The sequence below is a fragment of the Hevea brasiliensis genome, chromosome 13 (assembly GCF_030052815.1).
Source record: "Hevea brasiliensis isolate MT/VB/25A 57/8 chromosome 13, ASM3005281v1, whole genome shotgun sequence".
Taxonomy (NCBI): Eukaryota; Viridiplantae; Streptophyta; class Magnoliopsida; order Malpighiales; family Euphorbiaceae; genus Hevea; species Hevea brasiliensis.
In genome coordinates, this window is record NC_079505.1 from 76,592,898 (window position 1) to 76,617,025 (window position 24,128).

A 24,128-nucleotide genomic window follows, 5' to 3' on the forward strand; every position below is an offset into this window, starting at 1 on the left:
AATATTGAAAATCCAATCTCTAGAATCAATTTAATTTTCATTGAATTTAGATTTAAATCCTCCAAATCTCATAAATAGCAATTTCAATTTAAATCCAATTTAAATTTAAATCCAATTTAAATCCAATCTCTAGAATCACTTTATTTTTATTGAATTTAGATTTAATTCCTCTCAAATTTCATAAATAGAAATTTCAAATTAATTTTTGGTAATCTAGTTTAATTAATTTTAGTTAATTGATTGATTTAGTTTTAATTCCTCAAATACCAATTTTAATTCCAAATTTCATTTTACATCTTTAATTTTTGTCTTAATTTGAAATTTCATTTTACATCTTTAATTTTTGTCATTCTAATTAGCTTATACTTTTATTTCCAATTTAAGCACAATTCCCTATGGGATCGATATCATTTTTTTTTAAAACTATACTACTGTGACCCGTGCACTTGCGAACACACCGTATCAAGTTTTTTGGCGCCGTTGCCGGGGAATTGTTTGTTTTTAAGTTGGATTTTAATTGTTTTAAGCTAATTAGAATTTTTATTTTCTTTTATTTTCACTATTATTCCTTGTGTTTTTCAGGTACTTTTCTTGTTTATGAGACGATCGAAAAGCGCAAGCGACACTGAATTGTTGTTCAATCCTGAAATTGAAAAATTCTGTCGAGCTAACAAAAAGGAATACAAGAGAAGAAAAGAAGCAGAAAAAGAAAAACAACAAAGATTTGAGCAAGAGGAGACAATTGAAAATATGGAGAATCAAAATAGAGCTATTGGTGGAAACAATGGAGGAGATGAGCAAAACGGGCAAAATGCTGTGGTTAATCAAAATGATCCTCAAAGAAGATCCATGTTAGACTATGCTTTTCCTAGATGTACTGATGTGAGAGATAACAGACCTATTATTGGAGCTAATCAATTTGAATTAAAAACTGGTCTCATTCAAATGGTTCAGAATTCACAATTTGGAGGTAGTCCACTTGAAAATCCTCATTCTCATTTGAAGAAATTTTTAATGATATGTGGTACACAAAGACAACCTGGAGTTTCAGATGAAGTTATTCGGCTCACCTTATTTCCATTCTCTCTTCGGGATTCAGCATTGGAGTGGTATGACTCACTTCCACAAGCTATTATAGCTACTTGGGAGCAGCTATCTCAAGCCTTTCTGTCTCAATTTTTCCCACCTGGGAAAACCACTCATTTGAGGAATTTGATGGTAGTTTTTAAACCAAGAGATGATGAAACTTTGTATGAATCTTGGATGAGATTTAAGGAGCTTGAAAGGCAATGTCCTCATCATGAAATACCGAAATGGATGATTGTTCAGAATTTCTACACCAGAGTTACTCCAGCCATAAGAAACACCATTGATTCACAAGCAGGAGGAGATTTCATGAAAATGACAAGTGAAGAATGCTATGATTTATTAGAGAAGATTGCTCATAATACCCATTTGTGGGGAAATCCTAGAGCACTTGAGCCAAAGAAAGCTGGGATCTATGAACTTGACTCAGTTAGCTACATGAACGCAAGATTTGACCAGTTGACTCAACTTCTTAGTGATTTTTGCACAAAGGCAACAACCTCAACTCCTACAACTATGCAACAAGTTGCCTTCACAGATGGAACTCAAAGTTGTGGAGTTGATTATTCTTCTTATGGTGATGATTATTTGCAAGAACAAGCTGCTTATGCAGGAGGTTATCAACAAAAACCTATGGGAAATGCTTACTCTAATGTGAACAACTCAACATGGAGACCACAAGCAACTTTTTCTCAACAAAGTCAAAGCTCAAATTATCCTCATAACCAGCAGTATGTGCAGCAGAATAGACCTCAATTTCAGCCTCAATTTCAGCCCACAAGGCAGCCACAACCTGGATATCAAGGAAGAGCACAACAATCCCTCCCACCTCATGAACCGAAGCCAACCTTGGAGAGCATGATGGAGAAATTTTTTGCTGAACAAAGCAAAATGAATAGCAAATTGGAGGAAGAAATGCAACACATGAGACAAACCATGGATCAATTACAAGTCCACAACCGCATGTTGGAGACTCAATTGGCGCAACAAGCAAGCTCATCAGGAAGCAATTCCTATGGGAAACTACCTAGCCAACCACAAAACCCTCATGAACAATGTAAGGTTGTAACCTTAAGAAGTGGTAAAAAAGTTGGTCAAGAGAGTGAAAACAAGAGAGAAGAAAAAGAGAGCACAAAAGAAGAAAATTCAATTGAGAGTAAGAAAAATGAAAAAGAAGAAGAAAGCAAAAGTGAGCAAGATGAAGGAGAGAAACCATATATCCCACCTGAACCTTACAAACCCACCCTTCCCTACCCTCAAAGATTCATCAAGCACAAGCTAGACAAACAATTTGGCAAATTCCTTGAAGTGCTAAAGAAGTTGTATATCAATGTGCCATTCACTGAGGCACTATCCCAAATGCCAAGTTATGCCAAGTTTTTGAAGGAGATTCTTTCCAACAAAAGAAGGCTAGAAGATTATGACACCATCAACTTGGGAGAGCAATGCAGTGCTATAATCCAGAAGAAGTTACCTCCCAAACTCAAAGATCCGGGTGTGTTTTCCATCCCTTGTCATATTGGTGATAATTGTGTGGCAAATGCCTTATGTGACCTTGGAGCTAACGTCAGCCTAATGCCACTTTCAATATATGAGAAGTTGAATATGGGAGAATTGAAGCCCACAAACATGTATCTATCATTGGCTGACCGTTCAATTAAGTATCCAGAAGGCATTCTAGAAAATATGCCTATCAAGGTTGGGAAATTCTACATTCCGGTGGACTTTGTCATTTTAGATATGGAAGAAGACACAAAAGTTCCTATCTTATTGGGAAGACCCTTTTTGGCAACAGCTGGTGCATTAATTGATGTGAAGGGTGAGCAATTGACACTTAGAGTGGGAGATGATCAAATGATATTCAACATCAATCCAGCCATGAAAAGGAAACATGAAGAAGTTGAGTCTTGTTTGCGGGTAGACATTATTGATGAGATTGTTCAAGAGTATTTTAGAAAAAGCTATCCACAAGACCCACTTGAAAATTGCTTAGTCCATGGTGGGAGCATTGATGATGATAATCATAACATGGCTACTTTTGCACAACACTTGGAGAGTTCTCCACCACATCCTGAAGCCACAATTTCTCAACTTGAAGAAGTGCAAACCTTGGAGATCAAACAACCATCATTAAAGGTAGAGGATGCCCCAAAGGTAGATCTTAAACCTCTTCCTTCCAACCTCAGGTATGCTTTTCTTGGACCGAATGAAACATATCCAGTTATAATTAATGCATCATTGACTAATATTGAGAATGAAAAATTGTTGAGAGTTTTGAGAGAATATAGAAGAGTTTTGGGTTATGCAATTGATGATATAAAGGGAATTAGTCCAACAGTTTGTATGCATAGGATTTTCCTTGAGCCAAATAGTAAACCTTCCATTGAACACCAAAGAAGATTGAATCCTACAATGAAGGATGTTGTGAAAAAGGAAATCCTAAAATTACTAGCTGCTGGAATTATTTACCCTATTTCTGACAGTGAGTGGGTTAGTCCTGTGCATGTTGTACCAAAAAAAGGTGGGGTGACAGTTGTTAAAAATGAGAATAATGAATTGATACCCACTAGAACTGTTACAAGTTGGAGAATGTGCATAGACTACAGGAAGTTGAACAATGCTACAAGAAAAGACCATTTTCTCCTTCCTTTCATGGACCAAATGTTAGAAAGATTAGCCAAGCATTCATTCTTTTGTTACTTAGATGGATATTCTGGTTTCTTTCAAATTCCAATACATCCTGATGACCAAGAGAAAACTACCTTTACATGTCCCTATGGCACCTTTGCCTATCGAAGGATGCCATTCGGATTGTGTAATGCGCCTGGCACATTTCAAAGGTGCATGATGGCCATTTTCTCTGATTTTATTGAAGAAATTATGGAGGTCTAATTTTGATTCATGCTTGACTAATTTGTCTAAAATCTTGCAGAGGTGTGCTGATAATGATTTGGTGTTGAATTGGGAGAAATGCCACTTTATGGTCCAAGAGGGGATCGTTTTAGGGCATTTGATCTCAAATAGGGGAATTGAAGTGGATAGAGCTAAAATAGAAATTATTGAAAAAATGCCCCCTCCAACCACTGTCAAAGGAGTGCGGAGTTTTCTTGGACATGCCGGGTTTTACCGGCGATTTATTCAGGATTTTTCTAAACTTACTAAACCCTTAACAAATCTTTTGAATCATGATGTTAAATTTGATTTTAATCAAGATTGTATGGTTGCTTTTTGCAGGTTAAAAATGGCCTTAACAACAGCTCCTATCATGCAACCCCCGGATTGGACTTTGCCATTCGAAATTATGTGTGATGCAAGCGAGTTTGCTGTTGGAGCTGTCCTTGGCCAGCGGAAAGATAGGAAACCTTATGCCATTTACTATGCAAGCCGAACCCTTGATGAAGCTCAAGTTAATTATGCCACAACTGAAAAGGAGTTCCTTGCGGTAGTATTTGCACTCAATAAATTCCGTTCTTATTTGGTCAACTCAAAGGTAATAGTTTTCACTGATCATGCAGCAATAAGGTACTTAATGAGCAAGAAAGAAGCTAAATCTAGGTTGATTAGATGGATTTTATTACTTCAAGAATTTGATTTGGAAATAAGAGATAAAAAGGGTGTTGAGAATGTGGTGGCTGATCACCTTTCTAGGATAAAAGCTGAAAATAAAGATGATGATATTGTGCCAATTGATGAATTTTTCATGAATGAGCAGTTGTATGTGTTGAAATCTGCACTTCCATGGTTTGCTGATATTGTGAATTTCTTGTCTTGTGGTGTCTTGCCACCTGATTTATCTTGGCAGCAAAAGAAAAGATTCTTGCATGATGTTAAATTTTATTCCTGGGAAGAACCTCTTTTGTTTAGAAGATGTAATGATGGAATAATTAGGAGATGTATACCAGAGGAAGAAATAAATGATGTTATTTACCATTGTCATTCCTCTGAATATGGTGGTCATTTTAGTGTCTCAAAAACTGTTGAAAAGGTCTTAACATCAGGTTTCTATTGGCCTAATATGTTTAAACATGTGAGAGACTTTGTAAGCAGGTGTGATAGGTGTCAAAGAGTAGGCAACATTTCCAAGAGAGATGAGATGCCCCAACAGTCCATATTAGAAGTTGAATTATTTGATGTGTGGGGAATTGATTTCATGGGGCCATTTCCATCTTCTTATGGAAATAAATATATCTTGGTAGGGGTGGACTATGTATCCAAATGGGTAGAAGCTATTGCTACACCTACCAATGATGCAAAAGTTGTGATAAAATTTCTGAAAAAATTTGTTTTAACCAGATTTGGTGCCCCACGTGCCATAATCAGTGATGGTGGTAGCCATTTTTGCAACCACCAATTTGAAAAATTGATGAGAAAATATGGGGTAAAGCATAGGATTGCCACACTATATCACCCTCAAACAAATGGCCAAGTAGAAATCACAAATAGAGAAATCAAGCAAATCTTGGAGAAAACTGTCAATAAGTCCAGAAAAGATTGGTCCCTTAAATTAGATGACACTCTTTGGGCATATAGAACAGCATTTAAAACCCCCATAGGAACTACACCTTATAGGTTAGTTTTTGGGAAATCATGCCATTTGCCCGTAGAGTTAGAACATAAAGCTTATTGGGTTTTTAGAGTAATCAATTTTGATTTACAAGCTGCTGGACATAAAAGACTTTTGTAACTTGATGAATTAGAAGAATTGAGACTTGATGCTTATGAAAATGCTAAGATCTATAAAGAAAGAACAAAAAAATGGCATGATAAGCATATCAAGAAAAAGGACTTTAAAGAAGGAGATTTGGTTCTCTTATTCAATTCAAGGTTGAAATTTTTTCCAGGAAAATTAAAATCAAGGTGGTCAGGTCCATTCAAAATTATGAAAGTTTTACCTCATGGTGCTGTGGAAATTTTTGGTGAAAAATCTGGTAATTTCAAGGTAAATGGGCAAAGGTTGAGGCACTATTCAGTTGGTGAGCCAATTGAGAAGATAGCAACTTGCTATCTTTCTCATTCTCCATAACATCTTGAGTGAGTATGGTCAAGCTAAAGACCTAAACTTAGCATTTTTGTGCATAACTCCCAATTTTTCATTGATTCTTTATTTCTTTCATATATATATTTGTTTTTAAGTTTTTCTATACTCCTTATTCAGAGTTTAACATTGTTCTAATTTCCTTGTGCAGATGGGATGCAATTCATTGCAAGCAAATGAGCATAAAAAAAAAATTGTGTTAGCTCCCCATGCTAAAAAAAAAAAAAAAAAATTTAGTTGCTTAATTCATTAGTGTTTTTAACTTGTTTAGTTAATATTTTGCTTGTGTTGTTTTTTTTTAGTTCCTCATAAAATACATTTTTCTTTTATATCTCTAGTACATTGCTCACTTGCTTTTATGTGCTACTTCGGATTTACACTTGATGGTTACATTTTTGAGCTTAACTTCCTATTTCAACTTTTCGAGTTTAATTGATTTAATGGATTCCATCGCACTGTTTCTTTTGCAATGAGTGCAGCAGCTATCCAAATTTTATCTAATTAAATTGGCTGCACTTCAATGAGGTAACACTTCTTATCTCAGCTTGTGTCATTTTCAACACAAGTTGTGCTATCGCTTATGCAACAGGGTAATAATTCTTTATGCACATATGAGCTACCCATTTTTTGCACATTATCCCATTCCATGCACTCTTTTAACATTGAGGACAATGTTCATTCTGAGTATGGGGGAGAGGGTAAATTTTTTGCAAAAATTATTTTTCCTTTTTCACTTGCATATAGTGACATACTCATTCATTACTTCATATTTGTACATACATACACTTGCATATAGCTTCATACACTTAGTTATGCATACTTAGTTACATATAGGTTGACTTGACATTTACACTCATGCATTTCATTCATTCATTTAAAATTTTTGGATTTTTAAACCAGTCTCTGAATTCCATAAGCCACTTATTCAAGCAATCCAACTTGCCTTTAGATGGTTAGTGGAATGAAAGTTCCAGCTGGGTACAAAGTCTTAAGCATTATTCTTTCTCTTACTTAATAGCTTAAAATTAATACATTCATCTAGGTATGCAGATTCTGATTAGTTATTTTGAGTTTTGAGTGTCTGGATAAGCCTTTAAGGAAGAAAATGGTCATTGTTGTCTCACCATTCCTAGAACAAGCATTTTAGATCTTTCAAAGCGAAATTTTTAACTTGCATTTGATAAGAATATGATTTAGGCATTCCTTCATATTTTAAACCTCACATTTAGCCTTAACCTACCTTAATTTCATTTCAACCCTTGTAAACCCCCTTGAACCTTAATTCCCTAATTTCTTTGGAACCCAAATCATTTACCAAGCCATTAAACCTAAACACTACCACCTATCTATGAGAATAATATTTTAGCAATTAAGTGCATAAAAAAATGATAATGATATAAAAATAAAAAAATAAAATAAAATAAAATAAAATAAAATAAAAATGGAGGATTGAAACATCTTGAAAAGTGCTAGAGTAATTGTGAAAAGTTGAAAAGGTCACCAAAATATCCCAAAGGTAATTTTGGGTGTGACGTGAAATAGGGACACATACAAAATAAAAAAATATATTATAAAAGTAGTCCCTTTATTGTGTTAGCACTTAAAATTCATTGTGAATTTCTTTCCTCTTGATTTAAAAAAAAAAAAAATGGATGCACTTTGAGTTTCATGATTAATATTATTCTCATATTTTGTTTACCTTATTCCCTTTCTTTGTTAACCACAATCTTACCCTATTTGACCCCATTACAACCCTTAAAAAGACCTAATGATTCTTTGAAAAATACTTGTTACATTAGTAGAGTTAGATCTTTTATGCTTGCATATGGGTTTGGCAATATAATCTTCCATACATTACTCACCATCTATTTGAGACACATTGGCTATCTATTTCATTTAGGTTTGTTTTGGCACAATTGACTCTTGTAGCTGGTTGGTATTTGTTGCTTGGGTTGATTGGTTAATTCTTAGCTATTCTGTAATTGTTGAGAGTGCTTGCTTCATTCTTTGTGCTTTTGCTGGTGGGAATTTGGAATGTTGGTGGCTAGAGGTAAGTTGGTGGTTTGGATTAGTGAATTTTGTGTTTTCAAAGACTGATTCTATTCCCTTCCAAATGAGTTTTAATGAAATTTTGCTTGAGGACAAGCAAGAGTTTGAGTATGGGGGAATTTGATGCATGCATTTTATATCATCATTTAGGTGTAATTTTTGCACATTATTTACCCTTGTTCATAGCCATTATTATAGATATTAGTGTATATTTAGTCAATTTTGCAATTTTCACTTTTCTTAGTTTAATTTTTGGAATTTATTTATTTTGTAGGTTAAATTTGGAGAAATTTGATGTATTTTGATCAGAGTAGCCATTTGGAGGAGATTAAAGTCGAATTGCAAAAATTTTGAAGTTGAGTAAAAAAATGGCCGAGAGCGACACAACCTGCAGCACAACCGAATTAGCTTATGTCGCAGGTTGTGTCGATCGTCAGATATTCACGCCGAGAGCAACACAACCCGCGACACAACTGACTCGGCTTGTGTCATTTTTACTAGAAATAATTGACGTGGCATTTCCGTTACTCCAGCTTTTTACCTCACTTTCTCTGGAACCTTCCCCCTTTTACCCATTCTAGGGCAGACCCTTAGCCTATATAAAGCCTCATTTTATCATTATCTTGGCATAGAGAGCAAGGGAGGCAAATTCGGAAAAGTTAGAAAGAGTGAAGGAGGAGCACTTTCTGCATTCTTTTTCCAGCAGCTGCAGATCACGTTTTCTGCACTTTTGTGCAGCAGAATCTGCAGCATATTTCTGGGGTTTTTCTACCCCTTTAGCTTACATTTCTATTATTTCTTCATTTCTTTATTTGGGTTTGTCTTTAAACAATGATTTGTGAGTAGTTTATTGAGATTCTAGAGATGGGTTTGTAAATATTGATTTGTTTTGTGTTTTTGAACTGATTTAGCCATTTAAATGGGATTTGTTACATTTTGATTTATTGCTTGTGAGCTTGTTGCCTTGCTTGATGAATGGGCCCTCATTAAGTTAAGTTTTAATCCTTAATAGATGGACTGAAAAGTGAACATTGGGGATGGATAATCTTGCAATAAACTTTATTTTCTTGGTGTTAGAAATAAGCTAAGAAGATTAAGGGGAACTTTCCAAAAATCAATTAGAGCATTAATTGGGTTTTTGTTAGGTTTGAAATACCGTGAAAACAGGGTTTGATTTAATGAAAACTAACTTTGAGATGCTTGAAAAGGGTTTCAAAAATTTAAGAATTGATTTCCCTCAAAATTGCAATTCTCATGTATTTGGCTAAATTAGGGATAAACCACATGCAAACAATATTGAAAATCCAATCTCTAGAATCAATTTAATTTTCATTGAATTTAGATTTAAATCCTCCAAATCTCATAAATAGCAATTTCAATTTAAATCCAATTTAAATTTAAATCCAATTTAAATCTAATCTCTAGAATCACTTTATTTTTATTGAATTTAGATTTAATTCCTCTCAAATTTCATAAATAGAAATTTCAAATTAATTTTTGGTAATCTAGTTTAATTAATTTTAGTTAATTGATTGATTTAGTTTTAATTCCTCAAATACCAATTTTAATTCCAAATTTCATTTTACATCTTTAATTTTTGTCTTAATTTGAAATTTCATTTTACATCTTTAATTTTTGTCATTCTAATTAGCTTATACTTTTATTTCCAATTTAAGCACAATTCCCTGTGGGATCGATATCATTTTTTTTTAAAACTATACTACTGTGACCCGTGCACTTGCGGACACACCGTATCATCTGGTGCTTAAGTAGGATTAAAAATTCATAAAATATTCGTGGTAACTCAGAAAATTATGATTCTTTTTGCAATAGCCTAGTAATATTGCTAAGGACCGCGGGGCAATGTTTTAGAATTTTTAGAGCTTGTTTGGATAGTTTTTGCAAAAATGGTCAATTATAAGGACTAAATTGAAATTTTATATATTGTGATGGATGACTGATTTGATGAGCCCAGGAGGGGCTGTGTGATGTGATTGAGTTGTGGATATATGGATTGTGAATATAGAAGTGTGTTTTGAGCCATTTTGCAGGTTGGGTAGGTCCTAAATATAGGGGAGACTCTGCCGGATTTTCGGCACGACTTAGGACGTATTTGGTCTTTTCTTGATTGTATTGAGTCATTTGTATTAAATAATTATAATGTAATTATCAGGTGAGCCGGGACAGCCTTCTTCCTCCGCCCAGTCGCCACAGTAACCGTTGTCAAGTCTGTGAGTAAAATATTAATTTTAATTGTAATTTCACTATTATTATATGTTCAAGCATGCCCATGCATCACTTATATGCATATATCTATGTAGATAAACTTTAGGCACGATTTATGTTGCATTCATAACTGTGAAAGTGCCATGTATGTTGCTGTGGTAATTTGGAACAGTGTGCGTGCGTTGGCGTGCGTGTGATGTGGTGTGGACTATGGATAGGACGGGTAGACACGGCTTGAGATCTTCGCTGGGACCCGGTCCTTCGGGGTAGACACGGCTTGAGTTCTTCGCTGGGACCCCGATTTGGTTATTAAGTGGAAGTCCGAGCTGAGTTCTTCGCTGGCACAGTTGGAATTAAGAGAGCTATATAGGGGATCAGCTACCATATATATATGATTGATATTGCTGGGTGCGTGAGTGCTCCAAAGTACCTTTTTGATGTTACGATGTGAATTTATTGCTGATGCTGCATTTCACTCTACAGGGTGCACTAGTTCTAGATAGTTATAGAGATTATGGTTAAAATTGATATTTTACTCTCTGAGTCGAACGCTCACTCATGTTCAATATTTTTTTCCAGGCTACAGGAGGATTTTATTGTGGTTAACCTGCTTTTCTTATTCGCAGGTTGTTATTCAATATTTGTGTAATTTTATTTACTCCTAGATTTTTCGCATGTGTTAAAAATATTTAAATGATTTGGGTCTGTAATATAATTATTATGTGGACCTGTAAAATTATTATATGCATGTTTGATGGACTGGATGAGGGAGCTAAGCTCCCATTTATCTTTATGTTGATTTGAGTATGTGGAGGGTGAGCTGAGCTCCCCAAGTGATGATATATTTTGATTACAGGTCGGGTGAGTCAAAAACTCCCCGTTGAAAGGTTCACTTTATGGCCGGACTCCGTCCGATTGATTTCTTGAAATTGGGCCCAAATGGGCCTTAGAGTTGGGTTAAGTGAATAGTTAGGCTTACTACGGGCCTCGGGGGCTTTAGGCTGGCCCAGGTCCTAGTGTCGGTCCGGCCCATAGGTTGGGTCGTGACAGCACCCACGAGTCATGATATGGATCAATGATGATTAATTGTTTAATGAACACCAAGTTGTCGCACTCTTAACTAAGAATCAACGAAGTTTGCAGTCAAGCTCGTTTTTTATTCAAACTGAATAGTCTTGATTATACCAATTGATCTGAAAATTAAGGCTTTTTTTTTTTTTCTAATGAGTTTGAGAGGCTTCCATAGTTCCATTGAAGATATTTGGCATTTTTTTTAAGTAAGAAATTGAGGAAATGAAAATTTAAACCTGAATTTATCAAGTGAGTAATAAGTTTTTGGCTACTAAACTATGCCATGCTGAGCAAGATACTTCTATTGTTATATTAACAATTTTCTTCGTTCTATGTGTTGACTAGAATAATGCTTCACGTGCTAATAAATTGAATACAATGGTAAAACTCATTGGGCTTTAAAAAAAAAAAAACTCAAACTTAATATTTAAAAAAAACATTATTAAGAATGGCAACCTTAAACTTCAAAGAAATTAATCTTGCTGCACATCCAATAATAATATTAATAATAATGATAATGCTCAACCTTTTAATAATAATGCTTACATTGCATATGCATCACACCTAAAGCCTCAATGTGTGAAAATGAAAAATAACAATGGGCTAATTATTAGATGCACCATGAATACTAAAAAATAGTGCTCTCTATTTCACAGAAAAGTGGATCATTCCTATAATATAGAGACTGAGTCACACATGATTATGAGAAGTGATACATGTGTATCGGATGCACCTAATAATTTCACATAACAATGCATAATGATGATTTAAGACCATTATCCTACATGCATGAACGTAGGCTTTTCGACAAAGATGCATGCATGCATTGTTGCCCATAATGGCCATTGGCTTAAATAGCCGTTGGCTTAATACATAAGATAGCCACTGAACCATTTAGGAAAAGTTTGATTTAGCAAGTCTTTTATTTTGACCTATTATACAATCTGTCTTCTATTTTTGACATATTACATAATTTAATTCTTATTTTTAACTAATATATATATTTTTCTTATTTTGTTGAAAAGAAAAAAGAAAAAAAATTGAAAATTTAATTCCCATATTTTATAAGAAAGGAAAAGGAAAAAGGAAAAACAATAAAGATTTGTATAAAAAATGCTTAAATAGCACTTTTTAGCCATTTTCTTTCTGCCTCTATTGCGTGAAAAGACTGAAAGGCAGTGTTATTTTTTTTTTCTTTATGCCTTTTTTTTATTTAAATAATTATTTTTTTATATAATTTTATTTATTTAATATGGATATACTAATAAAAATGTAATAAATTTTTTTATTATCATAACATAAAAAATAAATAAATCACTTTTTTTCCTTTCCTTTCCATATAAAAAATATTTATAAGAAAAATAATAATTTTCATTTCCTTACAATTCCACTCATTTTTCCTTCTTTAACTTTTCTTTCTAAACTTGTCAAATTAAAAAAATATATTAATTTACTACTTGTTAGGAAAAACTTTTAATTAATTTAAAAAAATAATATTTTATGATTCATTTTTATCTCTTTTGTTCTCTCTCTACTCACAGCCTCAATATATATCGATATTTCAATAATTCTTCTATTTACTCGAAACTGTTAATCTCTAAAAATATTAGTTTTTAATTTGATAAATGACATGTTAATATAAAATAATTTAGAAATTAACTATTATATACCATAAAAGAGTTTTATATTAATTAAATTTCAAAAAAATAAAAATTTTACATTACAAATTAAAATTTAAATATTTTATTATTATATATTCTTAAGTTGATATATCGTCTATGTAATATATCATTTAAAATGTCTTTTGATTATTTTTAATTTTTAATCAAAACATCTTACATTCATCAATTAATTAATTGAAAATTTATTTCTTTATATCTTATTTTATTTCAATTATATTCATATTAAACATAAAATTATATATTATCAAATATAATAAAACACACATTGATAATATATATATATATATATAACCTAAACTAATGAGATTTTTTTTTCTTTTATATGCTATTTTATAAAGTATTATATGATCATAAAAAAAATTTGATAGATCTATTGATATTATAAAATTAATTAATTTATTATAAATATAAATAAAATCCCTCATCCATAAAGTGGACAATAATCTAGTTATAATATGCAGAAAACATATTAAAGTACAGTAAGCATGAGGATATCATAGTTTTCTTAGCAATTAAAATAAAGATAAGATCCAAATCCAACCTTTAAACAAATCTCCAACACATTTCAAGCATACAAAATAAAAGTGCCAAAAGAGGCTTTGGAATTTTCTCTCAAAAATGGAAAGCAAAATCCCGAAAGGTCAAATAGCAATAAAATAGAAAAACCAAAACCCATTTAATAAGAGGTAAATTAGTAAGAAGCAAAGGGCAAAATAGAAACCCACAAACACTACGTCTCTACGTGTTCGACCTTCATGGCAAACTTGGCAAGCTATAAATTTGGAACCTCTCACTGCAGCAATCCCCACAGTTTTAGTCAATCTTAGGGCGCAGTGCCTTTCTCTCTTTCTTATTTGTTTCTTTTTCTCTATAGCTTCATTAACAAGGTGTTTGGTGAAATTCCTGAGTGAAGTGAAAGAAATGGGTGTTTCTTTCAAGGTTGCCAGGGTGGGTTCGAGATATAAGCCTAAGTTGCTTCAGATTGAAGAGGACAATGAAATTGAAAATGGCTATGGAAATGATCACCAAGATAGGCTTAATGAGGTATGTGCAGTATTGCAGAACGGTTTTTTTTTCTTGCGCATAAATTTGCCTCTTTGTGTTTTTTGAATTGACGGTTCATTTTGCATGTGAAACTGTAGTTTTTTTTTTTTTGGCTCGTTGGTGCAACTGCGAGCACTGTGGTTTCGTTTTTGTTTTGGGCGACGTTATGGATGAAATAGGGCAATGTTTATTGGTACTGTTTCGTGGTTGTACTTGGAGGAAGTTGAATGGTCTATTGGTAGTAAGCCTTTGATTATCTTTTAAAGAAAGGCAGCATATGAGCGGCGACTCACTGATTGAGCAAAAGCTTTTCGTTGAAAAGTGCATGCCTTAGTTGGTGGAAATAATAAGAAATTAGTTTGCATTTGGAGTTCTTAAATCGAGTAGAATAAAGCAAAAAAAGATTCTAATACTTAGCACATTGAATCCGATTTCGAAGCTATCCGAATGCAACCATGATGCTTGTGTCCTCTCTCTCTCTCTCTCTCTCTCTCTCTCTCTCTCTCTATATATATATATATATATATATATATATATATGTATGTATATAATTTTATTTTTTCAGTTTATTCTCTTTTGACCTGAAACTTTTATGTTTTTTAGTGAGGTAGGTTGTTATTATTTTAAATGTTAATTGAAGCAATTTCTAAGAAGCCTTTTATTTACAAAACGCAGGCCCCCACTTTTCTTTTTTCTTATATATATATATATATATAGACTTCACAAATAAAACCTTTAGGGAGTGTTTACGAGCTCAAAATCTATCATAACTTACATAGTTTCGTCATGCGAAGGCTGATGCCTCCTTTCACAAACAACCAAGAAATTTTTTCACCTTTAGTTGATGCTTTTAATTATGCGTGAACTTTTATTTTATCATCATTTGCATACACAAAACTTGGATATTTCCTTGGTGTTGCCTCCACGTTGCTTGAGCTGAAGGCTTTTTATTGAGGGGGGAGGGGATATAGTTCTGATAGATAAGACGCGAGAAGGAGTTAATAGAAAGTTAGAACTTTGGAGAAGTACTCTAGAGTCAAAGGGCTTTAAGTTAAGTAGAACGAAAATAGAATACATGCATTGCAAGTTTAGTGAAGGCCAAACTGGTGATAGGGAAGGAGTTAGTTTAGATGGAGTGTTATTACCCCAAAGTAATCACTTTAAATATCTCTGCTCAATCCTTCTAGTAGATGGGGAATGTGAAGAGGATGTTAGTCATAGAATTAAAGTAGGATGGTTGAAGTGGAGACGGGTAATGAGAGTTTTATGTGAAAGTGGAGACGGGCTACGAGAGTTTTATGTAATCGCAAGATTTCCAATAAGTTGAAAGGAAAATTTTACTGTACAGATATACGACCGGTTATGTTATAAGGTAGTGAGTGTTGGGCAATAAATGAGCCGTATGTGTCTAAGATGAGAGTTGGAGAGATGAGAATGTTAAGGTGGATGAGTGACCATACTAGACTAAATAAATTCTGTAATGACTAATGAGAGTATTAGAGAAAAGGTAGGAGTGGTGCCAATTGAAGATAAGTTGAAAGAAGGGAGATTGAGGTGGTTTGGTCATGTGAAGTGTAGACATACGTAGTCTTCAATTAGACAAGTAAAGCACATTGGGTTAGAGGATAGAAAGAAAAGAAGGGGTAGACATAAACTGACTTGGAGAAGAGCAGTACAACATGACCTAGGAGCATTACACAATTCCGAGGATTTAACCAAAATCTTTTAGAGTGGAGAAAGAGAATCCATATAGCCGACTCCAATAAATGTTTGGGATAAGAGTTGAGTTGAGTTGGGGGAAGGGGGGGGGGGGGGGTAAATCTTCTAATTCTGTGTACTATTATTAGCTCAGCTATGCAAAACTTGAGTGTCCAAAATAGTTTGGTCTGTTGCAAGTCCTGTTTAGTGCAATGTAATGACAATAATCCCTTTATTTTCTGACCTCTTTCTATGCAAAATGACTTGTTTATCCTAATTTCTTGGGTAATTTTTTAATGTTGCTCATTGTATCAAATAATTGTAGATAAAAGATAAGTCACTTTTGGGTAACAATAAGTTGCTGATTTTGACATTTCTGATTACATTTGAAATCATCTGCTACTAAAATTATTTTATTTAACATCTGTACACCCCAATGGAGTTTGTGACCTGAAGATTTTTATCGAATTAATAGGTGTGGTACTGGAAACATAATTAAACACAGGTGATTCTAATGCAGGGTAGATTTGATCTCATAGAAGATAAGGTTGCTGGCCATTCAAAGGAATTGGCTGAACCTGCACTGCACCGAGTGTTGGAAGGTAATTTGGGCCATTTTTCAGTGTTCCATGAGCTTAAAGGTCTTTGTTTGACAGTTTGTTTAGTGCAGATCCTGAGGTGTCCTTTTCACTGAATCTATTTGAAAATGGCTTTTCTTTTGGAAAGCCTGCAGAGGTTAGCAATCATAAGAAGAAAAACTTTCACACTTGGCATATTTTGTATTAATTGTCTGAACATTTCCACTGCTCTCTAAAACTTATTGCAGGTTTTCAATGATGTACCAAAGCAGTTGGTTCCTTATGATAGAGCCTCAGAGACACTTTTCACTGTAAGGGTGTTCCATTATCATTTGCAAATATAGTATGATTTTCGCCTTTATGCTTAACTGGAGTGCAAGTATTATAGTAATATTCATTTTTATTTTTTTTTTTTTACGTGGAACAAATAACTTGTCCACTTTTACAGCCTTTTCTGTTCCTTTCTACCGAGGCAAACATCTAGGATTATTGCATTATATTGACTGACAGAATATGCTTTTTTACCCCCAATTTTTTTTTTATATGCTTTGTTGCTTCTGGAGCAACCAATGATTAAACACTTGCTTACAGCATGTGGCATATTATGAATACTTGTACCCAATGCTCTAAAAAGCAAGTTGCAGATTCTTGGTTTTCTATTTTGCTTCTGTTATCTTCTTCCATGTTTGTTACTTGCATTAGGCCATTGAGTATGGATGGTTACCTGGAGACGTTTTTGATCAAATACCTTGCAAGTATGTCAATGGAGCAGTTCTTTGTGAGGTGAGGTAAAAGTTATGGATTACTTGTGGGTTTTGTGCTTACAATGTTGTTCTGTGTATTGCTGAATTTGGTCGTTACTGGAGGAACTTATGTGGTCACTGTATCATGGATGTGAAATTTTATCAAATTTCTGTTTGCTTCTATTGCTTTTGTCCTATTTATGATGGTTTATACTCAGTTATATGCCATTCTGTCCTGTTCTTTCCATAGCATTTACTTGTCTGTCTATGCGACTATCTCTAGACAGAAAGACATAAACTATATCCATCCTTGTTTTCAGTTCTGACTATTGACAATTTTATAATACAAAGCTAAATTAACTTGTCACTAGGACCTTGTGTATTTGTTTTTTTTAATTTTCAATGATAACCTTGCTAACTTTGATTTTTATCACATATTGTTATTGTTGCTATTATTATTATTATTATTATTATTATTAGTAAGTGGTGGGTTACTACAAGTTGCCAATGGCTTTTCTGTCTCCAATCATTATTTCACAACGAGCGGACCTTGGAATGGATTAATGCTCTCCTTTCACAAATTCTGGTTGTTTAGGGATGTGGTTGTTGATTTGATCTGTTAGAATTTTGTTTGGTTTCTCTTTCTATTTTTGGGATGTCATTTTAAGCTATTTGTCAACATCAAATAAAGTGTCTTACAAAAATTTTCTTGTCTGCTTTATTTGTTTCTTTTAAAGGAAAGGTGTGTCAGAACATCTGACAGACTTCCTTTTCTTCTTCTTTTTTATTGTCAGATCCATTGAGATTGTCTCTGTGTCTATCTTAAAATTAATCTACAAATTCTCCTTAAGAATCTATCCTATAGTATTTGTAGCAAATGGAGTTGTTGCATGAAGCGTCTAAAAAATTATATCAGCGTGTTAAAAGTGTCTTTGAGGATGCCCTTGTGCAATAGTGAGGTTGTTCTATTAGAAAGTGAGGTGGTGGTACAAACCAGGGAAACAACAGCCTGGTTACAAAGGAGAAGATTGCAATGCAGAAAATCTTATGCATTGGGACACCCTTTCTCATTGGCGTCTTCCCTTGGACTCTATAGAATATCTGATATTTATATGTGCATCTATACTGTCTTGGTGATATATAAAAGCACATGATGAGGTTTTATCTCCATAGAATGTCTGAGCACCTGTGTGTTTTTTTTTTGGCCCAATGCAAGTCACCTAATTTAGATAATCTATTTGCAGATTCAAGATTATCGTAATTGTTTGTCCCAGAAGGCAGGCACTGCCGCAGCTGAAAGCTCTCCAACTATTCATAAAGTGCTTCTACAGATGTGTATGGAGAATGTTGTAAAGGACATTTTATCTATGTCAAATGAATCTTGGTCATATGGAGATCTATTGGTTAGTATATATGCTTGGGGTGTTTTCCTTTTATTTCCAGCGTATTGTCTTGATCTTATATTTATTATCTAGTTCTTGTTCAGGAAGTTGAGTCCCGCATTCTTAAGGCTTTGCAACCTGATCTTCATCTGAATCCAAACCCATTGTTGGATAGGTTTTGTGAAGAAACTCCAACTAAGAAGGTATTTATCGCGCCAAAGTTGTTGTGAAGATTGAAATATGTTGTTGGATTCCAGAGGTCCACAGCCATTGTCATCAAGTGTGGTTTGCCTATTGCATCTAATCATATGTTAGGCTTCTGAATTGTTAATAATGATTCTAGACTGACTACATTGGTTCTGCTTTGCTCTTTCTAATGCTTTCTTGCTAAATAGACTTTATTATTATTATTATTATTATTATTATTATTATTATTATTATTATTATTATTATTATTTTGTTTTTTGGGAATTGTCTGTTAAATATTAACAAATGCAAGTTGCACACATATTAGAACAGAAATGCAGAAACAAAACAAAGGAAATTTGACATGGTTCGGCAATGTGCCTATGACTATGTCCATGAAGAGCCACTTGCGATTTTTCACTATGAGAAGGAGAAGCTTACAAGTGCTTATTTATAGAGATTCCTTGTACAAGCAGGAATATGGGAAACTCAAAATTATGAGTTCAACATCCCATTATTGTCCCTAGAGATTTTACTTGGGGCTTTATTTTAGTGTGTAGTTTCTTCTCTAAATATGAGCCTTAATCTCAACATGTTCAGAGTTGTGAGTTCTTTTCCTTTCCTACATTATTTTGGATTGTTTGAATTTGTGGTTGCAACATAAAGATAGTCTTTATTCATGTATAATAAATTTTGGGGATAATACTTGGTAACTGTTGGAATTTCTTGCAGATTAATTTGGGAATCACCTGGGGTTGGAAAAAGAGAAAGCTAAGTTGTGTACCTAACTCCGACTCACAAAGTGGGATCTGCTTGCCAAGTATAGGGAGCACCCAGGAATCCAATTTTCAATTTGGTTTAGCATATCATGGTATAGAAGTCCCAACTTCACAGAAGAATATTTCAAGAGTTGTCCCCAGTTTACAAGCGGGTAAGGTTGCACAAGATAATATTCATAACTATCAATCAGTGGATGGGTGCAACAAATATGCTGCAGCGGATTTGTCTTCACCTACTGCAAGCATTGGCAGAGATAAGAGAGAACCTCCTTCATTAGTTCCTTCTGAGAGGAGCGAATGTGAAACAGAAACAGTTGAAAGACTTATCCTTAAGAAACCTAGGCAAGAACCTGACTTCACATTGGAGCAGCTTCTTGGGAATCTAGCTGAAATTGGTCTGTCACCTGAATTACTGAGGAAAAATAATCTGATGTATCAACAAGTTGGAGCAGAGAAAAGTATTCTTGAAAGATATCATGACCTGAGAGGATCTTTGTCATTGACAAATAAAGGTCAGCATGAAATTCTAGAAGGAAACCCAAAGCTGCCTACTGGAATGCCCAATGTTACTGTGAAACAAGAGCCTCTTGAAACTACTGATTTTCCCAATTCAGATGTTAGGAAGGTCAAAGATAAATCCATTATAATGGATTTGAGAAGTAATCAATCTGATCTTCAGCAACTATTGCAAAAATCAACATTATCATTAAAAGCTAATAGTCATCCTGCTGTTGCTGTTGACAAAAATTTGAGAAATGAAAATGTTACCCAGAAACTTTTGCCTAGTCCTCAAGTAACTTCTGATGTTAGAGCTGCATCATTAAGATTGTTACATGGTGAGTCCTTGCCAGGAGAGGCCTCTGTACCTACAAAGCAAAAGAAGAATATTTGTCCCAGAGGCTCAAGAATAAAGATGATTGATTCACTTGCCGGCACCAGAAATAAGAGTCCATTGTCATTAAAAGCTAATAGTCATCCTTCTGTCACTGTTGGAAAAAATTTGAGAAATGAAAATGTTACCCGGAAAGTCTTGCCTAGTCCTCAAGTAACTTCTGATGTTAGAGCTGCATCATTAAGATTGTTACATGGTGAGTCCTTGCTAGGAGAGGCATCTGTACCTACAAAGCAAAAGAAGAATATTTGTCCCAGAGGCTCAAGTATAAAGATGATTGATTCACTTGCCAGCACCAGAAATATGAGTACAGCTGATGCAATTGCTGCTTCAGGGAATCTTCATTCAAACATGGTTTCAGATGTCGAATGTAACCCCTACCTTGAAAGGTTTTTGAAGATTGGAGGGGTGACCCAAAGGTGTGATCGAAACTATAGTCACATTTTGGTGCACAGAAAATTCTCTAATATTTTCTTTTATGCGTTCAGGTACAGAATGAATGATGAGCACAAAGTGGATCAACGGTTGCCAAGTAAACCATTTTTTCATACTGCCCTTGTTGCTTTCCATCTTGCTAATTCTGAGGACAGAATGTTGAAAGATGCTACCACTAATGGGATTCCTTTATCAAAATGCTTCATAGATAGGAAACTTAATGTTTCCAAGACCAGGACATTGACGTTTGTACATGAAGCTTATGTTTGTCAAAGTATGTATTTTGCCTCACATTTATTTTTGTTTTCACAATGAATGCTAATCTTTCCATTGCTAAATGATTTTCTGCCATCCAGGAAATGGAATTTTCCAGGATGTTAGCGGGGCCCAGATTAAACTGGTCATGTCAGAGATGGTCAATGAGGGAAATGTGGAAATAACTCTTGTTTATGAACAAGAAGGGAGAGATTCCATCAGTTTGCCTCTTTCACCAAACTGTCCTAGTACTGTGAGTCCTTTAATCTTCATTTTACAGTTGCCTTCTTGTGTCATTGGATTGGAAATCATGATACCTTTGAATCTTGAAATAAACTCCCAAATCATACGCGCCTTTTCATTAATGACCAATCGTTTCTTGAAGGCTTCTATGTTTGTATGACCTTCAATTATGGAACTACAAGATGTAACATTTTCTTCATTGTGACCATTTAAGAGGGGAAAAGTTGTTTACTGTCTCAGATTTAAGGAAGCCATTTTTTGTTTTAATCATGTTACTTATGAAATGATGAAGAAAAAAGAATAATTTTTTGTTTGGGACTTTATGGGAATTTTTTTTATTCAAATTCTGGATTTATTAGAGCTTAAAAATGAGCTGGTTGGAGTAAAATTCTGATGTGTATGTGCATTCATTTGGCAGCATTTTGCAGATCTCTTTGCTGCTCAGTTCCAGTCATTGGTAGGTTTATTGCAGTAATTATTTTTTATTGTATTCTTTTGTACTTCTACTGGTCTGTGACATTCTTTATTGTGTAGTTGGAGAAGGAAGGATACCGCATAGCTAGAGATCACATACAACCTATGGTTCTTAATTCTGATGGCCAGTCAAGTAGTCAACATCCAGCTGTTTTCCAGTGTGACACTGCAGCATGTGGATCCGTTCTACAGTCATCTCCAACATTAATCCCAGGACCGTCAGCTTCCACACTTCGTCCCATGAAGAGCAGAATGTCAGCCCGTAGCTCCTGGCAGCTATCGTCCCAAAATATTCAATCTAGAAGCCCTCTGCTACCCCCTGTAAACTTCCAGTTGCCCTTCCAAAGCTTGTCCAATAATTTATCCAAACCACAGCTTGACATTGCTGCACAAGTGAGCCCAATGAATCCACAATGGCCAGAGATTTTGAACAAACATGCCCATTTACAGTTTCAGATGATGCAAAGGCAGAGACAACAGGAGCAACTCATGCAAAAGAAGACATTGTTGGGAGGATTGGATGCAGCTATGGGCAGTCCAGATATAATGCAATTGGATGGTAATATTCACAGGATAGGAGATGCTGTTATGGCCTTGGAAGGGCCCATGAATTCACCACAAAGGGGACAAGTTCCCTGGATTGGCAACTTGGGGCAGTTTAATAATCTTGGCAGCAATATATCCAGTTTGAATGAGAGGAAAAAATGCTTTGGCATGATGTCTGATCACCCTTCTTCACTTCTGGCAAAGCTGGGGCTGGGGGCGCCAGAAGCTGTTGGGGGAGCTATGATGAATCGAATTCCAATCCAAAGAAGCAGTGGAGGGGTACAAATGCAGAGACCAACTATTCCAGACATGGCTTTTCTTTCGCAAAATCAACCACTGCCACAGCCACAGGTACAGCAGCAGTTGCAAATGCCATATTCACAACAGCAAGCAGGTAGACTTGCTGAGCATGTGAGTTCACCCTTAGGTCAGGTTAACCTACAACAATTTGATCAACTACAGCAAATTGGCACCCTGCAATGGAGCACCAAATCAGCAGTACAGGGGACTAATGATGGGAATGCCTTGTGCCAATGGTAGTTCCTGAATGAAAAATATCATGTTTTGGCGTGGACGGTAGGACTCTTACCATATGACAATATGGGGTGCATGAATTGGGAGTGTGATGTAAATACCCAAATAGATGACATACAAACATACAGGAAAGTGTTCCTGGCCTTGCGTCTTTTGTTGTTGTTGCCTAGACTAGTGCTGTGTAAAACATCCGTTCTTGAAATTTCAAAATGGTTGGTTTTTGTTTAGTCAGTGGATTCAACTTTGTTAAGTATCAATGAACTTTAATTTAGTGGTTTTGGAGATATTTCTAAGGCTGTGATGTTTTAAATGTTTGACTATCTATGGAAATGAAGAAAAAATAAGTTTGCTGAGCAGTGATTCCTGGCTAGCACTGAAAATTGTAGCTTGAGGAGTCTACTCACCGTTTGGATAGGAAAGGTCTCCACTCCAAACTGGTCTAAGCATATTCTGATAATCCTAATAGGCTATTTTTTCCTTCATTATTATTCATTAGATAATATTGTTGAATATGGAGTGGACAGGGATGTTGGGCTCAGCATTGTCTATTTTATTATCTACTAGTGAGTGGAAACTTAGAAGTTTCAGCACATTCTTCTTGCTTTCAATTCTTCTTTTGTGAGAGCTTAGCAGGAAATAAGTTTTATCTCATTTTTATGACCTTTCGGTTTTCTAGATTTTATATCTAGAAAAACATTGCCTGTTAGTTTTTTAAATGGATGGTGATATTATTTATTTACGGACAACAATTTCATTTTCTGGATTTAGGATTGTTAATTACATTTTTCATGTTTCCCTTTTTATTATTAATTCAAACTGCAGTTATTTCCTTTTCTGTTTGTCCACCTTCAATCCCAGCTTTTAAAGCTATGCACCTTTTCTTTATAGGTTTCCATGTGGATGATTCAGAAGTCACCTTGAATGTTTGTTTGGGTGAATTTTCCCTATCTACACCCGGTCTATTATAGACTCAAGATACATAATATATGGTGAGATTTATTTATTAAAAATATAGATTTTATATATTCATATTTTGAATTAATAGTAAATCAAATTTAAGTAAGGATTTCCCTATTTGGATAAGTAATTTTATAATGGACTTCCTATGAAAGTTTTCAACCTGTGGCAGCACTACTGGTTCATAGTTGAAACCCAAAGTAATGGGCTTTTGCATAGCTTTGCTATAATGA

At 34.5% G+C, this 24,128-nt stretch overlaps 1 protein-coding gene and 1 non-coding gene across 2 annotated transcripts; one reads left to right on the forward strand and one right to left on the reverse strand.

Moving 5' to 3' along the window:
- Window positions 1-1,200: 1,200 nt before the first annotated feature.
- Window positions 1,201-1,307, reverse strand: LOC131172314 (small nucleolar RNA R71). Its single transcript, XR_009142796.1, has one exon. It is a non-coding gene; the product is annotated as a small nucleolar RNA R71 (small nucleolar RNA).
- A 12,347-nt stretch (window positions 1,308-13,654) lies between these two features.
- On the forward strand, window positions 13,655-23,224 carry LOC110647870 (protein PHYTOCHROME-DEPENDENT LATE-FLOWERING). Its single transcript, XM_058132245.1, has 12 exons — window positions 13,655-14,193; window positions 16,412-16,493; window positions 16,562-16,626; window positions 16,718-16,780; window positions 17,172-17,252; window positions 18,457-18,615; window positions 18,699-18,797; window positions 19,513-20,870; window positions 20,940-21,160; window positions 21,243-21,394; window positions 21,803-21,841; window positions 21,919-23,224. The coding sequence occupies exons 1-12, from the start codon at window positions 14,071-14,073 to the stop codon at window positions 22,942-22,944; spliced, it is 3,468 nt and encodes a 1,155-aa protein (XP_057988228.1). The 5' UTR covers window positions 13,655-14,070; the 3' UTR covers window positions 22,945-23,224.
- The last annotated feature ends 904 nt before the right edge of the window (window positions 23,225-24,128 follow it).

What these genes read in the sequence shown, in the direction of transcription:
- LOC110647870 (XM_058132245.1), top strand. Translation starts at nt 14,071, where the DNA reads ATGGGTGTTTCTTTCAAGGTTGCCAGGGTGGGTTCGAGATATAAGCCT. An exon ending in ATGGAGCAGTTCTTTGTGAG is followed by an intron (nt 17,253 to 18,456) that starts GTGAGGTAAAAG and finishes ATCTATTTGCAG; the next exon opens with ATTCAAGATTATCGTAATTG. An exon ending in TGAAGCTTATGTTTGTCAAA is followed by an intron (nt 21,161 to 21,242) that starts GTATGTATTTTG and finishes TCTGCCATCCAG; the next exon opens with GAAATGGAATTTTCCAGGAT.